Source organism: Manduca sexta, chromosome 26 (assembly GCF_014839805.1).
Source record: "Manduca sexta isolate Smith_Timp_Sample1 chromosome 26, JHU_Msex_v1.0, whole genome shotgun sequence".
Lineage (NCBI taxonomy): Eukaryota > Metazoa > Arthropoda > Insecta > Lepidoptera > Sphingidae > Manduca > Manduca sexta.
The window spans coordinates 16,487,574-16,509,315 of record NC_051140.1 but is presented as its reverse complement, the minus strand read 5'-3'; the positions used below and the strand labels follow the sequence as shown (position 1 = coordinate 16,509,315).

Genomic DNA, 21,742 nt, shown 5'->3' with positions numbered 1-21,742 from the left:
TTTAATTTTTTTCCAAGTACACTCGACAATTTTTCGCCGTATTTCACGGAATAATTAAGTCATTGGCTTTGATTAACCTGAAAGGGTGGGCCAATTAGAAACGTACAATTATACAGGTTTAACCGTGCAAGTGCTGGCCGGATCAAAAGAGGAAAATTAGGAGAGGTTTTTCAATTACCCTTATAGAGTGATTAATGAAGGTCCAAGACGCGGGCGAAGTGGGATAATCGAAAGAGAAGGGATTTAGAAACGGGCTCATTAAAATAATCTGGAAAAACAAAAAAGTATCATATTTTTGTAGGATTTGTATATTTTTTACTCGGTATTCTTTCTGTATTTTTGTGATGATGCCCATTAAGCTCAAATTAACCAATTAAGGATTTCCCGCTTTAAAGACAATATAATATTAAAATATATTTTTACTTAAAAGAAAACAATAAACGTATACTATAATCATTATACCCACACACACACACACATTATAACGCCTTTATCCCCGAAGAAGTATGCAGAGGCGTAACCACGGCAACCACTTTTCCCCAAGTGTGTTCCGTCCCATGATGTGATAGGGGGCGAGCCTATCGCCATATCGAGCACAAATTCCAGACTCCGGGCTAATACTGTGCAGAATATAATTATTATACTTCCATGTGTGTTATTGTATGCATTGTTAAAATAAAATGCAACTTTCTTAACAATTACAAGATTAGTTACATTGCTTTTTTATTAATTTTAACCCAAGCAGAACATTAGGCTGCTAATAAGCCTGCAGTAAACGTTTATAGTTGATTATCTTGCCATGATCTGGCAAAACGAAAGAACAATCTTGAAGCAATGAACAATTTATCCGTACAGAGGTATTTTCAATTTAGCTACATTGTTATAACTTATATTCTAATTAAAAAAGGAATAAAAAAAATGTGCGAATAATTTTATTTATTTAAACCACAAGCATCACTTGGATGCCCAATTCAATTTATATGTCCTTGGCATTGTAGTTCAACATGTGCGTAACGATACCTTTATTATCAGATACATTTTAATTGAGTACCTACTGGTAACGTCTTGATAATATAAAATGACATGAACTCTAATCTAGGGCATAACTTTACAACACTTGTATTTCTCATTTCATATCAAACAGAATAATCAGAACAAACGCTAAAACCCAAACAAACAACAATAACCCTTAACCGCGTAGACATAAATTAGTGACCTTCATAAAACAAGACAATATGTCATAACAAACCACGACAATAAGGCCGCAAGATGTAATATTTCTCAATGAGCGGCATCACGTATAATTGTGTCACGAGACAAGGTGCATTATGGAAACCTTGAATGTCGGAGGTACATTAACTTGTCACTTCGCAAACGCCATAAAATACATACATACATGGGTATATTATAAAATATAGAGTACACACTCGTCAGAAAATATATGATGATAGGTAAGATATTATTAAAGCGTCCAAAAGTGTTACCATTGTTCGGTGCCCTATCGTCATCCCATGATATGATAAGTGGCAACGCTATTGCTGTATTAAGGACTTTTAGACCCACAATACATTTCGGTTATTCAGAATAGCAAGTACTAATTTTGATAAACAAGTTGCAAGCCGTGATAAAACATTTCTGTTTTAGTTTCGTGATGAAATAACGCTTTTCTTGAAACATGCACTTGCCTAATGGATTCGTGCAAATAAAGTTGAATGTCGTGCAGAAATACAAAATTTTCTTAACATTTTTGTAAAGTAATTTTAAACTCACTTTAAAACTATTAGAATAATACTGTTATATTGTTTGTACAAATTCATTAAACTTTGCTTCAGAAACAATTTGATTTGAATACAAAGAGTTGAGTTTGCGTCGTTATGTAGAAAATGAATGAATACTTAATATTTTCATGTTTTATACCAAGTACAGTAACAAAAGGTCTAATGACATTTGATTACAATCATTTAAGATTGGAATGAGATTAGTTTTCAGAGGGTCGAATATGTTCATTGCGCGGTATGATAAAATCAGTGCCACTGTCTATCCAAACTTACAGGGAAGGTCTACAAAAATTCTGTACCAACTCTGAAAGTTAAAATCCCGAGTCAAAGCGACTGAAAAATCCTTTTTAATTTGAACCAAGAGAGAAATTTATTTACCATCAAATAAATATGTAGGTGGATGAATAAAACAACTATCATATTTCTAATTACTTGTGTGCCGTCAGCTAACTCTCTGAAACTTAATACGATGCGTTGTTCTGGAAAGTTCGCCGTTTGTTCTCCTATCGCATGTCCAAAACAAAGATAACGTTAGTTTAATTTCACACCATATTCAGAACTTTCTCTTATACGTTTTAATAATAAAACAAATTAAATAAACATGTTCCCGTGAGGCACACGTATGTTCCTGATTTTACACAGCACACATTATGATACATTTATTATGATGCCTATGCCTCAATGGCTTAGTTGCATTAGGGGATAACTGCAGTGCTGAGGTCTCGGGTTTGATCCCCAGGTCGGGTAGTAATATTACGTTTTTCTAATGTGTATCAGCCTGAAGTCTGGAATTTGTGTTATGCTCGCCCCCATCACATCATGGAACGGGCACACACATTCACAAGGCGAAAGTGGATAGTGGATAAAAGGCATGAGTGTATGTTTGTGTGTGTACGATGCAATTTTACAATGAACTTTCTGTTGTACAACACCCATGCTCGATACAAATATTTGCGAATAACACAAACATTTGTCTCGTTGCGGGAATCCAAACCAATACTAGTTAGTTGCTACCAATGACTTCAAAGCTAACTATTCACTAACTCACTGCAGAAATTGTCTAATATTGTACTGCCTAAATTTTAGCCCCAAATATTTTTTTACTTAACGATAAGATATTCCGCTACCGAATTCCACGATATAATGATGATTGCATAATCATTGTAACGTAATAAATACACTTTGATAACGTTCAGTGCATTCTTTATCATAAGTATAATCAAGTTCAATGCTCCATATTTTTTGTACATTTTAATCGATACAAGTTATTGCCACTTGAAAACTTTTGATGGTATCTTGTAATTTAACATTATCTCTCGTCCTAATAATTATATTGTCATTCATAAATAGATAACACACTTAGTAAATCATAGTATCGGTTACAACTTCTTCAAAAGCTCGGTAGATGGCGTTGCTTGTATATGTGAATATTTTTGTAGCAACTATCAAAACTACAAGCTATAGTTTCAATAGGTTCAGAAGGGAACGTTTTAAATACAATTTTAGAGGATTTTTTTAATTAAAGTACCTACGTGTAAATAATAATGTTCTCCACAAACCATAGAATAAAACGCAGTCACTTTCTCTTTAGCTATAATACTTAAATTTTTCCATTCGTATCTAAACGGCATTGGACAATCCTCAACAAAAAACTTAGAGGTCCAAGGGACGAGCGGACAAAATTTACTTCAAAGTAGATTTCAACGACGTCAAGTCATTTCATAGCAATAAATACAGCATAAATGGAAAACCATAACAATCAAAGAGAATTGGGTACCCTCATAAGCCGTCACCGCTACCCGAACATAATCATAATCCGAAATGTATGAAAGGATATATTATAACAAAAAATATGAAAACCGGAAAGAATAGCTGGACCCTCATCAGACACAATTGCCACGTCGTACTACAATCTACGACAACCCAAATTATGTAAATGTACAAGAGTTGTGGAAAAGTTTTTAGAACTTAAGCTGTACACCCACTGGCCAGCTTCAAAGTTCACAACTAAGTCGTATAAGCCAGGATTAGCGAACAGGTGAGAACGCCACCTAACACCAAAGCCCGTAGTTTCTTGCAAAACTAACTTTATCATCAAAGTAATAGCGTATATATCGCTACGGACAATGAAGCAGTTTTGAAACAAACGCGTTTTTTATTTTGCACGGTTTACCAAAACAATTAATGTGTGTATGTATTATAAGTATGTATTTCCAGTGTAATTATTTTACAAACCGAACATCCCTAATACATGGTACATACGCACTACAAAAGTCATACATTTAACTCGGGGACAGATGTCAATACAATTGACTATTGTAAGTACTTTTATTCTTATAAGTAAACCAAACCCAAAATAAACTCGGAAATACCATATTTTAAAATAAGACAATAATAGAAACTACAAACACTGCGATACGCTAAAGCATATTTATTACATTAAAATCAAGCGATGAATCCACAGTCAAGAGACTATTGTAAATATCGTTAACTCCACAATCGGGGACGCTTTCCTTTATGTACTTGGCAATTTGATACAAGAAATTGGATTGATTCTCCGATATTTGGAATATTATGATTGCTAACGTAAGAGTTTCAAATAAAACTATTTTTCGGATTTTATCGTCGTTTTTCTTTAGACTTCCGCAGGAGCTGAGGTGTTGGTCGTCCGAAAATTCAAAGTCGAAACATCGGGAAAAAACTATAATATAAAAAAGCCCAAATAATATCTGTATAATAATTTAATTCAATGTCTAACGTTCGTGTAAATATAAGAAAAAAGTAAACACCCAGTTATAGATAATTATATATTATTATTTAACAGTCGTCACGTTTACCATTAAGCGAGATTTGCTTGCCTTATTGTTATTGTGCTGTATATAAATTTATTAATAATGTTTTAACTCAACAAAAGTTCCGCATGGAATATATTATATTGTCGTATAAAATATGCTCATGTATCCGTTTGTCAATACCCACGCGAAATTGAAACATTCCCCATTTAATAGTTTCATCTTACAACGGAAATCATATGCCGCAAACGTAAAACATAGCTGTTCAAACTAAATGATCGCAAAATATCCTTTGTGAGACTACGAAAATATAAACGGCCAAATGGGAATTGGACCCTTGCACCGAGGGATCTTTTGATATTATTTTTTAAGATGTCCGTCCCAATAACACTTTTATTGTTAAAAAATCAATCTATTACCAATTATGGTTTAAAGTATGGCTTCCTTTAAAGATCAGACAGTGTAAGTTAACAGGGTTCCACTAATAACCCTTACACATGTATAGAACCTTATAAAAGAAAAGCATTCGAAAGTCAGAATATAATATAATTCACTTCACCTCACACCGTACACTTTTAAATAAAATAACAAGTCTTTTAACAATAGCTTTACGTCTGTAACCAATTTGAAGCAGCAGCCTTCCATTAGGGAATCCTGAGTGCTTTCGCTGAATCCCAGTATAGGTGTCTCTATCATATTTCAGGTGTTAGAAAGAGTAGATAAACGTTACACGGTAAGAATTGTTCGTGAACTATTGCGTCCCACGGGGATCAGGATGTATGCGTCTACCATTCTTAACTATTTATCCGGGAAGTTAACAGAAAAAACGAGAAAAAGAATTCTTCCAAAAAGCATTTGTAAGGTTGATCGCCGTATTATTGCTGCTCAAGTAAAATAGCCAATATTTGAAATCTTGTTCTTGTCCTTATGAGATCCGAATATGTGGTCGACTCTACACACTATTCCAAGGATTATAAGGTAAAGATTCGGATTCGTTTTAACCCGCTGCCTACCTTACTTTGACCTCCTGACCTTCCCTCTGGGAGAATACAATATTTATTATGATATACCGTGAATTAAATTATAATAAAATTACATCAATACTTCGTATTATAGTATGCACACAAAATAATATGCGAAAATTGACTTGAAGTGGTGCATCGAGTTTCTTGTTCTCAAATCTTTCGATATGAACAATACAAAAATATCTTCATGACCTACATTTTTCTTTCAAACCAATTCTGGATTTAAACTTTTACGGAATAATAAGAAATGTTTTTTCTTACCATTGCTATCTTTCGATAACAATTATTTAATTTCCACAAACCTTACCAATGAATGTTTTAATCAATGATTAACTTAATCGTTGTTCTATCATTGCGACTTTAAAATTAAAAAAAAAGATGTAAAATAATGATTAATTGAAGCAATGATTACTCATATTTATAAGTAATAATTGTAATATTTGGTTATCGATACGAACATTCTACTTCATGCTTCTTTATAAGTAGTACACAATATTTATATTTTAATACATGGATTTGAATCCATTTATAAATTGAAATAAGGACCATAAAATGTAATCGCAAATAAGTCTAATGTATCCATTGTCTAAGAAATCTATTGAACGATAGGGTACGCTGTAGATAATAAGATTTATGTACATTACTATGTGTATAAATATATAGTTCCTCCATCCGCAATAACTATCCTTTTATACGTCCAGTGAGCTTCTATAACTGCGCCTACGCATGGCACAAAATGAGGTCCTGGTTTAGTAATTTCTATGCCCCTTTAGGGCTTGCACCATGTACCTAGTCACCGTTGGCACCGCCCTAGTTACTATACTGTCCATATGTACCTATAGTTACTTCTATCTCTGTATAAACAATAATACAATAAATATAATTTCACTTGTCCAATAGTAATAGACAATGATGACTCATCACACGTACTTCTAAGTAGGTAAGGCGCACACTGACACAGCAAAAAATTCAACATCGGAGCGTTGCAGTTCCGCTATCCGTGAAGCATTGAGAATACGGCTGCCGAATCAATTTTTATTTGTACAATACACACCAAAACCGTCTGCAAATCCGACTCGCGTTTTGAGTTCCGTACTTTTTACGACTTTTTTTAGTTCTTTATAACTTATTATTCCTATCAATACTTATTATACAAAATATTTGCTGTAAGTACAATTATTTATAAGAATCCCTCTAAAGTTTGAACAGACAAAAATAATATAAGTTTTATTATAGAGTTCCGCAATCACATTTTGGACAAACCGTAAAGAATCATTTTTATTACTCTCTGCTTTTTGTACGGAACTCTAAAAAAAGAAGTATGTATGCGCCAAAAATGAAGACCGAAAATGACCTAATTATGACATCTTATAGATGTTTCTAGCGTTTGTCACTTGTTTTTGCAACTTCATACACTTATTCAATATGCAATGCGGCCGCGTTTTAATCTTCAATTAATTATCTAAAAGTGTATCAAGTTGATCGAATATTACTTTTTGTACAAAGAACTAAAATACAAAAAAAAACGTCTGTAAGTGGAGCGCTGTCGCATCTCAGTGCGGGTATCTGACCCGCTTTCTTAATACGTATGTTATATACTAGGAATTTGCATCGGGCGTTAAGATAACAATGTTTTGAATGTATTATTTCCTCATTGACGCAAAATTACCAACATTAATAACTATAATTTCAAATTTAATTATTATTTTTTTTAATTTTATTGATACACTAAATTATTGGGACCATAGACAAAGTGGAAAACTATAATGGGTTATTATGACAGGATATAATATATATTAGGTGTCAACAGCCTCTATAGGTCTACGTCCATTTCGCAAAGAAAAACTTCTGTGATTTTTTTAAGGACGCAATGCATGTATGCGTCCTTAAATTGTATTTAATTAAGTGTCCATTGTAAAAATAATGACACTAAAATAAAGTGAATACAATAACGAAACACAAAAATGTAGTTATAATAATTAAGATAATTAATTTAAATGTAATCTGAAGCAATTAATTACCTCAATTTATCATTGTCATTACGCATCCTTAATTAGCAAGCTCTTAACGTTGGAAATGATACGCAAATATAGTATATTTTCTACAACCATATTACCGTATTCCCTATTTCACTGACACTGAGTGGGCTCAGGGACGAAACAATGGGTTGTTATTGGTCTTAATACATTGGACGTGCGACCAACGCGTTCGCCAAGTTGTACATGTGTTTGCAATTCGCCAATGTAATAAGAGCCTTATCTATACCTGCCCATGGATAATGATGATGAAACAACATGGCTTTAATCGTAAAAATATACGTAACCCTACTTTGACTAAGGATGGTATGATACCCCTGTACTAAAAAAATATTTACGATAAATGTGCATTACGTGTTAACAAAATCAAAATTATTTATACCTCTATCAGATTTTACAAATAGGCCTCCATTGACTATTACGTGCAAACAAAAAAACCTGAGCTAGAACGGTCATAAAGCTGCAGTATCAAAATGTTATTCCAGTGTTGTAACAAAGTAAATAAACCCGTTTACAGCTCAACAGTCCGCGGACCGTTTCGCGCCTATTATCTCTTAAATAAGTCGGTCAGCTTGCCAAGTACAGTCGTCCATCTCAGACTACGGTTCAAGAAATCCCGTAGTCTATATATACTAAATGAAACTGTAACAACGTGGATGTTACTATTAAGTGATATGATACAATTTCCAACATTATTAAAATAGACACCACTGATCTATAAAAAAATTTGGTACATGGCTAATATTATAAAGTTTAAAATAAAAATATAATAATCCAAAAGTTTCAAATCAACCCTTCACTACCTAAGCGTTAAATGTGAACGCAAATTAACTCCGCAAATAGTATTTTTTATAAACATTGTGCTCATTTCTCGCATCACCAGCGGCCTTCGTTCAACACAAACAATCACTATTTAGACAATACCATCAACAAATCGTTAGTTTTTATTAACGCCGATGAGGTAACGCTCACAAAAACATGTGTTTATAGTAACAAGATAAGATCCGAACGCATTAGGTTTTCAACCGATAAGTCAAATAAAATCACGATTATGATGGATTTATTTTTTTATTGTATTACGAAGGCATAAGTATTACTGAGCACCATATACATACACTTGGCCTTCTATTGTCCATTCTCATATGATCTAAGCTATCCTTCAACATTATTTCTTATGCTCATTTTTTACATAAACATTACTTCAGCTTACATTGTATGTGTGCCAAATCGTGTTTACAAATATGGCCTTTTCCATTACGCAAGTCGTTAATCTTCTAGTTTTATAAGAAATGCTGAATAACGTAATGTACTACAATATACTGTAAATAGGTACTATAATTTTCAAATAACTGGAAATTGGTACATTCTTGTATACATATGTAGCTGGCTTGTGAGCTGTTTTCCGGGTACTCAAAGCGAGACACTCACAGCAGTCTTGATTAGACCCCAGTAATTTCGAGTTAGTACCTCTCATATCCCATTCCCTAGTATTCGTGTTCGTCAGTACAAATCGTAGCGGAAAATTAAAATGAATAAATCTATATAACACAGGCTGAGACATTCAGAGACAACTAACTTTCTCTACATAATCGAAATAGGTAATAATCAATTACATTTTATTTAAATTGCAATATAAAACCTCGTATTTTTTTTCACCATATATTAAATGGAGGATATAAATTAACGTCTTTGTACAAAATAAATCCATTAGCAAGCACACTCTTAATCTCTGAATGTTCCTGGAGATTCGCAGGCTAGTCCCTCGCATTACGGGTTAGGCCGTATAATCTTTTTCGGTAGCTTTGGACAGACGAGCGCTTGACATCACAATTACCTGTTGTCTTTGTGCCAAATCGGTGTTTAATGCTAAAAACGGGTGTTTGTAAAATTAACGCTCTACATTGGTCATTGTCAAGCGGCGATAGCCTAGTTGGGTGTGGAACGGACTGCCAAGACGAATGTCCGCAGGTTCAAATCCCAAGGGAACACACCTCTGATTTTTCTAAAAAATCATGTGTGTATTCTTTGTGAATTTATCGTTCGCTTTAACGGTGAAGGAAAACATCGTAAGGAAACCTGCACATCTGAGAAGTTCTCTATAGGAATTTCGAAGGTGTGTGAAGTCTACCAATCCGCACTAGGCCAGCGTGGACTAAGGCCTAATCCCTCTCAGTAGTAGAGGAGGCCCGTGCTCAGCAGTGGGCAAGTATAAAATACAGGGCTGATATTTTTATTATTATTATTGGTCATTTCTCAGAATGCTTAACATATTTTTCGGTGTCTAGCGGTCCATAAAGGTTAAAGCAAATATTTCGTGACAAACAATGTTTCTTGTTATTTGCTAATAAAAAACGACAATATAACTGACATTATCAAACACCAAGTTTTGTTGTAGTTGATTATACTTAAACCAACTCTAATACATTAATTGATGGTTTATTTTTCAACGGTTCATTGCCATTCAGGTCACACGAACCTGACCACAGCACTGAGAAACCTAAAATACGCACTATAGCGTCTGATATTGTGTGCATTGTACATAACGGTAAATTCACGAAATACTTTCGAAAATGATTGTGCACGTGCAACATTAAAGATAATATACAATACAATAAACGAATAAAAGATCTAAGAACAATAGTAGAAGATGTTATTGAAAATAAATAATAAACACACAAATAATAAAAACACTTAGGAGTTAAGCTCATTGTTTTAATCATACACTATGATAGAGTCGTGGGTACACAATTAGTATTGTCATGGATTGCTTCAGCAATCTTTAGCAGGCATACAATTAATGACAACATTATATATTATAACGTCGTAGGATATAGGATTTTAAGTTAAACTACTGTATGACTTAAAATCCTATGTCTCGAGATAACAAGGGCAGTATCCACATTATCACGCAGTATGTAACTACGTTTCAAGTGTAGATGCTACTGATTGTGCTTATAACGACTGGTTAGCCGTGGTGTTTACAATAAAACTAGATGCTTGCTCTCACATACGCGGTTACGCATAAAATCTAAGCAAAACCCTTTCTGCGACATGATAAAAAAGTGTTGCGCCCACTTCACATTTGAAGCAATAACAGTATGTGTGTATGTGGGATTTCAACATAACATGTAACATCCGCCATAGTGACCCATATGAATTTATGTCGCGTTCCGGGATCAGTCTGTGTGTATCCAATTTTGTACAAACCGGCATAATTATATCGACTGGAGAGGGGTAATCATCTCTTGTCAGTCAATAATATGTGCACTCTGACTCCACTCCATATACCATCAGTTGCAGTGAGGTCACGTTGTCATGCCAGTGTTAAACACTTTCTTCACAACCATTCTTCAAAACCACACACACATATAAAGCAAGTTAACAACGCCACTCGCACCATGACCGGTAAATTGCAAAGTTAATAAACCCGAGACTATCTAACATTAAACAAAGTGAAGTTACCGCGCGTGAGGGAGGTTGTTATCCTCTCGCAAACGTTTTCCTTCCAAACAACTTTTGCGTAACATAATTTTGCACTAATAACAACCCGTCTTGGCCGATGTGAAGCTAACGGGCCGCGATGATTGATATTGAACTTGATATCAAGACTTTATTCTTTATTATACTGTTATTTCATGAAAATTCATGTTCGCGTAAATTATTTTTCTACTTTATGTAATCCTAACACTGACTAGACAGCAACACACAACACAAACTAGACATTCTAGAAGCATGTTTGCACATAAATCACTTTTGTGTGCACTAATACGGGTATTTGAAAAATCTTCCTCTAAAAAATGGTAAAAAAATATGGTTTAAATCCCATTCGGCGAACAGCTATCGTGTTAAAGGAATGATATGCACTTTAGGGTATGTTTACTGGATATTATTATTTTTTTGACACGAGCACGGCACAGTGGCCCTACTGCATCTGATGGTATGTGGAGTGGTGTCCAATAGAATGTCGATTGGCAAGAGCCCCTCGACAGTCGACACAATTATGCCGGCCTGTTGGAACCGAATATACACAGACTGGTCCTGAAATGCGACACACTTGCGTGGGCTACTGTGGCGGGCTTTAACAAAAATATTTTATAGGATATTTCCCAATAGAGCTACACTATAGCCAAGATGTTTTATTTATAATCAGGCGACCCATGTACTTATACAACCTACTGCAAGAAAAGAACATAATCTACTTACAACAAAGTAGATTAGAAATACGATAAATCAACACGTATATGCAATACGTGTTGATTTATCGTATTTACATATATCACAAAGAGCGACAAGGGTAAAATTATTATCACACGGTAATAAATAACCAAACCCAAGTCATATTATTATCGTATATTATGGGAAGATATCCCCAAACATATGACATTTTAAGGTATCCCTACCGATAGCCAAGTCTCAAATCGATAACAACTTATAAATTCTACACTAAATCAGAGGTATAAATCAAATATTCCTCTACTCTTTTAAAACAAATAACGCCACGCCATTATTGGTGAAAGCAGACCAAGGTCCAAGTACTGAAAGCACCTATAGTTTACCGAAGTTATTTCCCTCTTATGGCAATATGTGGCGAACCTACCGCTATATATAATTCACATAATATAATGCAAATCCCGAGCAATTCATGTTTTGTGAGTTCGCTGGCAGTTCGCCAATTTTGTGAATCTATTGGGTATCAATGAAGCATACATTCAAAAATCAACACAAAAAACTTCGATAGTTTTCAAATCCGTCAGACAACCGGCCAAAATAGCTTTATGTACAAACTTTCGATTTGAAGCGCCAATTTTTTTTATTGACGCTTTCGGCAATGGAAAAATTGGAATGACATAGAATTATCTCCCGACAAATAGATTTTTGTTTCGCAATTTACTTTATAGCTGAGTTTTATAAAACAAACTTAGACTAAAGTTTTTTAAAAATGCAGTTACGAATTAATTGTTATTTAGTTGATTTTTTATAAGATTCTTAGGCAAATTGTTACTATCCTGTTTCAATAAATCGAAAACTCATTACACTCTTCAAGAATCGTAATAGTCGATAAACTCCCTAAAAGTAAATAAAAACAATTCAACAATTTCAGTAAACATCCGTGGACACTAAACTTGGAAATCTAAATGGGCCTTATTTCTTTACAATCACAACACTCACAAAAATCTCGTTTATTTCTAAAATGGAAACTGAATTAGACGGTGTAAAATATTTATAAAAATGTTTAACATTAAATACTGCTGCGTAACACAGGCGACACTAAGAGAGATAAAGTATGAAATATAAGCTAACTCATCCGTTCGTGCGCTACAAACGACGCCGATAACATTTGCACCAGCTCGTAAGATAGAACTCATATGCTGTAAAATATAGAATTGCACGTAGAATAAACATAAATTATAACACGCCAATGAGATTAGCATAATCCCAAAAGACTTAAAATCAATTCCTTAAAAATTTGCAACCCAACCATGATTTATGTGGCGTTACGAGTTCATTTTAGTTTCAGTGATCACCTTCCAAATGACTCATTTATTTCCTTCCATACATTATTTTAATTGCAAAATTGTATAATTATTCATAACACCTAATGTGTTAATCATTCACGAACTATATACTACATGATCGTATTAGTAATATATTTGCTGATCCGTATTTGACTTCAATTTCATGAACTGTCTGTCTGTACACAAATTCCTTGTTCTAATCCACTCAGAGCCGTACAGATAGATTAAACTAAGTGTCAAAGACATGGATATCAGTGGAGAGTGTCGATAGATTGATCGAGAGTGGTGCTCTACTCTAGGTCCGATCGGAATAGTAGAGACTAAAATCTCGTTAACACAGACCATTCCATTCGTTATTTTTATAGGTGTCTGTATATATTTTTTACAATCGTGATAAAGGAAACGACGGGTAATGACGAAAATAAGTTAGAATTACGCTCGGTTAAAACCATTTCGCTGATAAGTAACCCGAATTCATGTATAATGGCAACAGTACTCCACGTATTGTGGTTTTTATTTTTACAGTTGGGGACAAAATGAACGTACTTCGAAAAGTAAGTCGAAACGTACAACATCTGCCGACGAGGCCTCTGAATTTGGAATACCCTTAGATTATCTTTTTTATACCCTATATTGTCTTCTTTATATCCTACATTGTCTTCTATACAGCAACGCTCCAAAAAATCCCTTTTTTTAAGATATTTTAAGCCAAGGAGTGATATGATTGATACCTTTAATTTTTTATTCAGAGGAAATAGAGAATTTACATTTAAAAGCCTTACGCAGATGTAAGCCCAGAGCAAATCTAGTCCATAATAAAAACAAAATACACAACAATTTAACAACAAATGATCCAAACAACCGCATACAGCTGGACATGCGCGCAATGTCAATCAATTCATAACAAATGTCATTGTGATAGATTGTTATTAGCTAAATCTTTGTTCACGCTCATCGTTCACGAGTTCTTCACACGTGATGTTTGTGGAATATTCCCTTTCAAACAATTCACTTTCTAATTTTCTGCTGCCACTTACATGAACATTATTCCTTCAATTGATTGGACTGACGCTAGGTCAGTCCAATCCGTGATATATTTGTTGTCAGTCTATTAAACTGACCCTGTAAACCGTGGATTGATATGAAGGATCAGAGTATATAATTTAGTAACATCTTGACCCAATGGATTTAACGCGTAATAGTCACCTTGTTCTATAGAAATAGATTATTAAAACAAGGTGAAATTTATCTTTTAATACCAAAAGCATAACGCAGGAATTGCTCGCTAAGAAAGTAGTGTATTGTATGTATCAAAAACTACATACTTTCGATCCCACAGAATACAAACTGTAAATAAATTAATATTTGTTTTACAAAAGTTGTCCTCGATGCAGAATTCAAACCCGCGGTTTCACATTTAATGGCTCCTTCAACACCGTCTGCACCATTGAGGCTATCAATTTCCCTCTTTTTTTATCTCTTCATATAACAGAAATGAGTTTTTTGTTCCTATTCTTTTTTACTATAAATAATCATGTAATTTCCTGCCAATGAATATTTACATATTACTTTCATAATAGATAACGGATATAATTAAGATTGCATCCCGACATTTCGGCACACTTATACATAATCAAAACGAACTCATTATACGAACCTTCTTTTTCGAATGAACGATGATAAAAAAATCCTAAACAACAAAGAAATATTTTACAATACGCTTTTTATTTTGCAATGTTTTTTCAACTAATGGATTGGTACAATACCGCTGATATTTAAAATAAAATTAAGGGATCTTGAACAATTGGAAACTAAGAGATCTTGTATCAATACGAATAATTGCTTAAAAGCAATAGCCGTTAAAACAATATTTGGGTTGAATCGTTTTCGTTGAACACCGTTCGATTCCCACACAACAAAGCCACATAATTCTTCCTGATATTGGAATTGGCGCCACTACGAGGCAATGTACACGATATAGTACCGTTAGTATCTAGTGAAAGTGCTATAAATTTTCAGTTTTTCACACACCTCTACCTATTAATTGTAGCCGCATGGTGTACATTATTTTCTCCTGTCACATTCACTTACCTGAAACAAAAAATATTACCACGTAAGTGTCGGGTGGAATGTGTAAATCATTTGTAAAAAAAAAAGGAGTATTCATTCAAATATAAAAATGTATGTTTTATATTGTACGAAAACATTTGCATTGAAAGGGTGTGCTTTGAAGGCTAGACTTTGTAGAATAACAATATCAAATAGATAATTAAATTCCAAAACACAGCGTGCTAAATTCTATTTTATTATTACAAATAGTAATAGTGCTCTCCTTTTCGCTACTTTACAAAAAAAGTGCTCTAAGCCAGTCAGAAATATATTTCGTGTTTACTTAAAAGTCAGGTAAAGTTTCAAATGGATACAAATTATTTGCGATGGCATCCACATTACAGATTAAGAATACTAAATATAATCTCTCAACAACTTCCAATAAGAGTAGATGATTTTATTACTACCGCGAGTTTAATTGATATCCGCTTAGAATATAAAGGAATAGTATAAAATTCTAGCTATTTTATTCCAAAATGCTAAACAGGAAACTACATTTCAGCTAAAATTAATTAACAAACCGATAATTTGCAACTGGCATCCTAATTATTTGCTTATCAAAGGATTCCTTAATCAAATATAAATGCGGCCCAGGTTAAAGTTCCTTTAAGCAAAACCGGCTCACTTTAGAATTCGGAACGCAAACAAAAGGTTAGTTTGAGTAGTAATCGAAAATTCCCCAGGGAACAGTAAATGTCTTTGCTTTGCTTGCACCTAGATCTAACGAAGAACGTTTTAACGAAACTATGCGTCACTTTATTTTTTTTTTTGTCTACGTTTTAGAACGTACCATTTCTACCATTTCTTGGATTTGTATTTATAAAAAAGATTTAGGTAATTGGTATAATGATTACGGCACAAAATTGCATTAAAAGTACCGGTACAACAAAATAATATCCGAAACAACTACTTTCTATAATAATGCTCATTGGGCAGCAATCACATCAATTTCGTCAGATGCAGCGTTTGCAACCATTCAGCTCTGTAGATAACCGTTGGAGCGTGAAAAGTCCCGTTAGTTCCACGGTCGGCCGCAGCAGGTGGGTTGGGTGGCGCCACTAGCGTCCGCACGTGATGCATGCGCGGGCGCATGGCATCAGACGCGCGTCCGCAGCGCTACAGCCTCCCGCGCGCGACAACATCGCGACCAACAGCCGACCACGCGCGTGTGACTGTGTTTATATTTTTTAAATCGTGTTTGTTAATAGTGCCAACCTGACAACATGTTCTTAAAGGTAATTATTTAAGTTGCGCTTAAGTTTAACCTTGAACTTGACATTGCACAGAACTGTAAACATTGTTCGCGTAACAATTATCTATAGTGGTGTAATTTTCGCACGGTTATCTATTATAATTGTTTTCTAAAACAAAAAAGTTATTGTATAATACTAATTGGATGTAAGAAATGTTTGGGACAATGTTGATTCAATCAGTTTTTACATTGACTAAAGTACAGTGGTTGTTATGTGATAAAACTACACATTAGTATTATTAAGATAATTATATTCGAGCATTTCATTTTGTTATTGAAATGTGAACCACACTTGTCTGCAACAGAACGTTCACGGAGCCAATACGATTAAACACAATCCGAACAACGTCAGTCTTTTTTTCTACCAATTTTCCGCTTAAAAGGAATCTGCCAATGAATTGAACGCTAAACCTTAACAATACTGAACCGATCTTTGTTTTTAGCCTTTGTTTTAACATCTGAAACGGTTCTCTTTTACAACCCACAGACATCGCACATTTATATGCTAATCCATTTTCAAAAGGCATCAAATTTTAGAACCCTACGTTGTAACATACATGGTCGTTTTAATTAGGAACCCAATCAAACACCAATAATTTTGATATCTCCAAACATCACACTCATGTACTCCCAAAGGTGTTCATTCATGATTAGACGATCTTAACGACACGGAACAAATTTCGCGTACACCAACCACTAAGATATCTGGGTCATCATATATTTTGTTTACACGTAACAAAGTATTCACATGTGAGACACCCTCGTGTTTCGAAATAAAGTCAAGTTTGTTTAATACGAAGTTAGAAGCGTCGTGTAGTAAACTCGGTTTACGATCCTTCAAAGTGTACTCCAGACTACATCTCCAGTTCCTCAGTTATTCGCTACATGATAGAAAAGTTGCTACGTTATTATTGTGTGTATGTGTCTGTGTTGCTATTTCTATGATTGGTTGAATAATTTCTTTAAAATACAAAATTGGGTCTGCAATACGTACATTAAATAAAAATGTAGAGTTCATCAAAATATATGCTATTGGCAATGTGACATAGTTCGAGATTTCCTCGTACCACATTGAAAGATACGCGCTGATAAGCGATAACTGATAAAAGATCTTAGTTCAGTATACCGGAGCGTATTAGATACAGCTTTTAGTTCAAGTATGACGTAACATCGGCAAAATGTAGACATTTATTTTGGCTAACAAAATATATTTTTTAACGAGATGATTAATGTAGTGTTCGGGCACAATGGGCGATAAAACCCATCTGTTGCCACTTGCATAAGGGTTCTAAATCTCTGGGACATACATGCCTGGTCCTAACATTAAGGTCAGAAAAATACATACATACCCAATAGTGTAAATACAGTATCAGGAAAGTACAAAATTCTGCTCATATCTGAAATGAGCAAATATTCTGCACGTTCGCGTGTTCCGCAATACCAATGGTTTTACGCAATCACGAAGATGATATTTAGAATTAACTAACTTGCATTATCGATATATTGCATTGCGTTGCACACGCTTCCGCGTATTATTTGCTCACAATTGCAATATGAGACATAGGTACTTATTTCAGATTGATGTGACGCAAGTTTTTAGCTCACCAATGTCACCCTGCTAGACCTATAAGCAATTTTGATGCACCTAAAATCCCTAAATTATGAAGTTTATATCGTGGCAACTCATATTGATTTTAGTTCAGTTGTTTTTTATGGCTCATATATAGTACTATTAATCTTATTAGTCGACCTCATATCATGACTGTCCTGATATAGAGTTAAATAAAGGAAAGACATTCCTAGACAGTCGCAAGAACTATGCCGGCAACGACAAGACAAGACAGGCGTCTTAGTGAGCAATATTGATGAACCTACGTTGATAAATGTTCTTAAATTATTGGTGATTGAATTAGGTTTTGGTCTAAAACTAACTCAGTACCTACCAAACTCATCGATTTTCCATTAGATAAAAAAATACAGATATATAAGAAATTGTAACTTTCATGTTATAATGTTACTTTCATGTTATAATCTGTTTATTTGTTAGTATTGACAGATAGATCAAGTCCTGGATAAACATAGTCTATTTTTATATTGAAAACAATGGAACATTTATTCCGAGAAAATCTTGCACACGCGGAGCCGCGGGCTACTACCAATTTAATTAGACCATTACTACATTATTAAAAATTTACTAGCACATGTTTTTATTTTAATAAAATGTAATCCAAACGTATCTATAATATAAATTGAAATTGTAATTCAGAAATCAAATAACATAAAACAAAATTAAAACATTTATGCGAAGAAATAATTAAAAATGTCTTGGATGATTAACTTAATACAATCTGTTACAAAAATATTCGTATCCAATATTACTTGGCACACTCAACGAGGAAAACATAAGTCGAACAAAAACTTGAATACAAACAGATTTTAGATACAATGCATCTATGACCGTAAGAAACGAAGCGTTTACTGTTTGCTGCAACAAAATAAATACAAGTGGCCTTCCATCTTTGTTCTCTTGACACTGGCAAGCTAAGCTTTCCTACCTCAGGGAGATTTATATGGGAAATGGAAAACTAAGCGAACAGATCGTAATAAAATAAAGTCTTTGATTTAATACGACAATATTATTTTGGATACGGTACTTCATAATTGACCTTTCTTAAATTTCGCAAAACAAGCAATGTTTGCTAATTTTTTACCATAAACAATTCACACATAGACACGGCTAATTACCTATTAAATACCATGCACAAAACAGGTTTCTCATGACCCTCATACTTTGCCAGAAGACCTTCGCAAATCGCATACATGCTGGTCGTGATATTTGGCGAAATTATCATCATAGAGCTAACATTGCCCGTGTAGTGTGTGACGTAAGTTATCTCTGTAAACCGTATCAAGGTTGGGAAGGTTTATCGTTGGCTCACTTTCGCGTCAGCCTTATTACCATCTTCGCAAGTACGTGTGCTGGGTATTAAACACCGGTAATGTCCACGGAAAAAAAACTGGAGAAGAGGGAGTCGGATTAGTACAGAGAGGGTTCCGTATCTCGATAATTTATTATCTTATCCGCCATAATACCTGTGAGAATTAAGGTTATTTATTTCACTTCAATGGATACCGGCGGCCCTATAAAGGTCAGATGAATAGACTGTGTAGATTTAGTAATAAATGTGGTAAAAAATATTGCTTAGTGTTCGAGTTTGTAGTTTCCTTTATTTCGCAAGCGTTTGTTTATCTTAGATACCAAGGTTTAAGGTAAATAAACTTAAGTACGTTTTTACTATTTGCATCCATTACAACATACAATTGAATCAATACAGTAAATATAAGATATTTTCATGTTCTAGTTGTACATACGGTTATAATATGTAAATACGTAACTAGATAATATGTAACAAGTATATGTGAAGCCACTAAAAAAACTAATCAATTAACATCATTATCAGGTCATGCTGATAACATTAATTTAATAGACATGTTACTGTGAATTTAAACCTATACTAAATACAATCGTACATCGTTCTACGTGACGTTACTATACACGTGAGACGACTGGATACCACGACAAAATCTAGGCGATCGCGATACATACTGCCTTATCTTTATGCACGATGCTCTTTGTCGCTTCCACTACCGTATATTACGCAATTCGGTCTACGATCAGCATTGTAATGGCCGGACACACTTGTCCGAGTAGTGGTTGTTGTCAGAAGCCTTCTCGGCTGATGTTTGCAGATCAGCTAATTGTAATGGAAATTTATTCAAATTCGATAGTTTTTGTTTTCTTATCTTTCATAAATTCGTACATATTATAAACAAGGTCCCAGGCTGGGTCTATATCTGATCGCGATGAACTCTATAACTATCGAATTTATTTCTATTATATTAGATATGGAGTTTGTTTGAGACATAACCTACTTTTTATGCCAGAAAAATATAATAGCGAGACTCAAATTTCTTAAAACTATTTCACGCGGGCGAAGCCGCGAGCAAAAGCTAATTTAATATTATATTATAATAAACAATGCTTGGCTATTCGTAAAGGGTTCAACCTAGCCAAGATTAATACAGCTGTCTTAAAACATTACACACTAATTTTGCTGTTGTGTCGTATGATCAATAACATCATTAAAGTTCCAAACTAACTCCCATACAATTTTGAACTTTCCCTCTAAACTTAAAGGTCCATAAGGATTCCTCCTGGACAGTAGAAGTTCATTGACGATAACAACCACTTACTACCCGGTGACAAGCTTGTGTTTTTAAAGGCTTACCGTTTAAACACACAATAGTTTGCATTGCGACGGTTAATAAAAACTAAAATATAAATTACTGTTATTACTTAGATCACAGTGTTCGATAATTGAAGAGGCTGACGCTCGATTGTATCGTGAGAAATTATATTGACTAAGAAAAGATGTTAAAGTTCGAAGTGAAAGTATTCAACTAGAAAGAAACAATTTTTCTCAGATATTTAATTAAATGCATTATACAAGTCCATCTTTAATCGTCAGAATACGATTTATAATATCTGTAAGACGATTATATAAAAGGTCGCCAGTGGGTGAAACAACCTTACAAATGTTACATTATAAGACATTTGAAGTAGATCAGTCTGAATTATTTAATCATCACTGCAGACTCATCGGAAATGACAACGTAATACTTATTATCTAATAATGTATATAATAATAACGTAATATACTACAACAAATGTATGGTGCTTAGATTGGATTAGCTCGCGATATTGTATATTAACCACGGATTAATTACTGTCAATTGTTTGTTAATTAATTTATAAACCTGTGTGTCAAATTAATTAATTTTTAAACTACATGATTATCGCAAAACGCGTCAAACGGTTTAATTGTTGCCACGGGCTTTCAGTTTCCAATATTCATTGAATAATATTAAAAAAAAACATTTAGATCATATGCAAACCCAGACTAACATATATGAAAATATTATATTTGGATCTATAATAACAGTGATTTAACAATATAAATAAATCACCAAACCTCCATAATACATGAGTTTGCACGCCAAAGTGCTGGCCAATTATTCAAAGCTGTTGAAAGACCACAAAATATATATAAATATAGACAGATACAAAATAAAACTGCACCATACATGGGCTATTTTGAAACATTTCAAAATACAAGTTATTGTTTGTTATTGTTCGTAATACAAGTAGCTAACATGTTGCAATACAACTGTTA

The 21,742-nt window shown here is 33.9% G+C and overlaps 2 protein-coding genes across 3 annotated transcripts in view; one reads left to right on the top strand and one right to left on the bottom strand.

Annotated features, from left to right (window-relative positions):
- Positions 1-21,742, bottom strand: part of LOC115452728 (calcium uniporter protein, mitochondrial) — a 180,337-nt gene that overhangs the window by 99,679 nt on the left and 58,916 nt on the right. The window lies entirely within an intron of this gene.
- LOC115453926 overlaps positions 19,648-21,742 on the top strand; it is a 50,462-nt gene continuing 48,367 nt past the window's right edge. Inside the window, exon 1 of the mRNA XM_037443560.1 lies at positions 19,648-19,778. Coding sequence (XP_037299457.1) covers positions 19,663-19,778 — 116 coding nt within the window. The 5' untranslated portion in view covers positions 19,648-19,662. The remainder of the gene's footprint in view (positions 19,779-21,742) is intronic.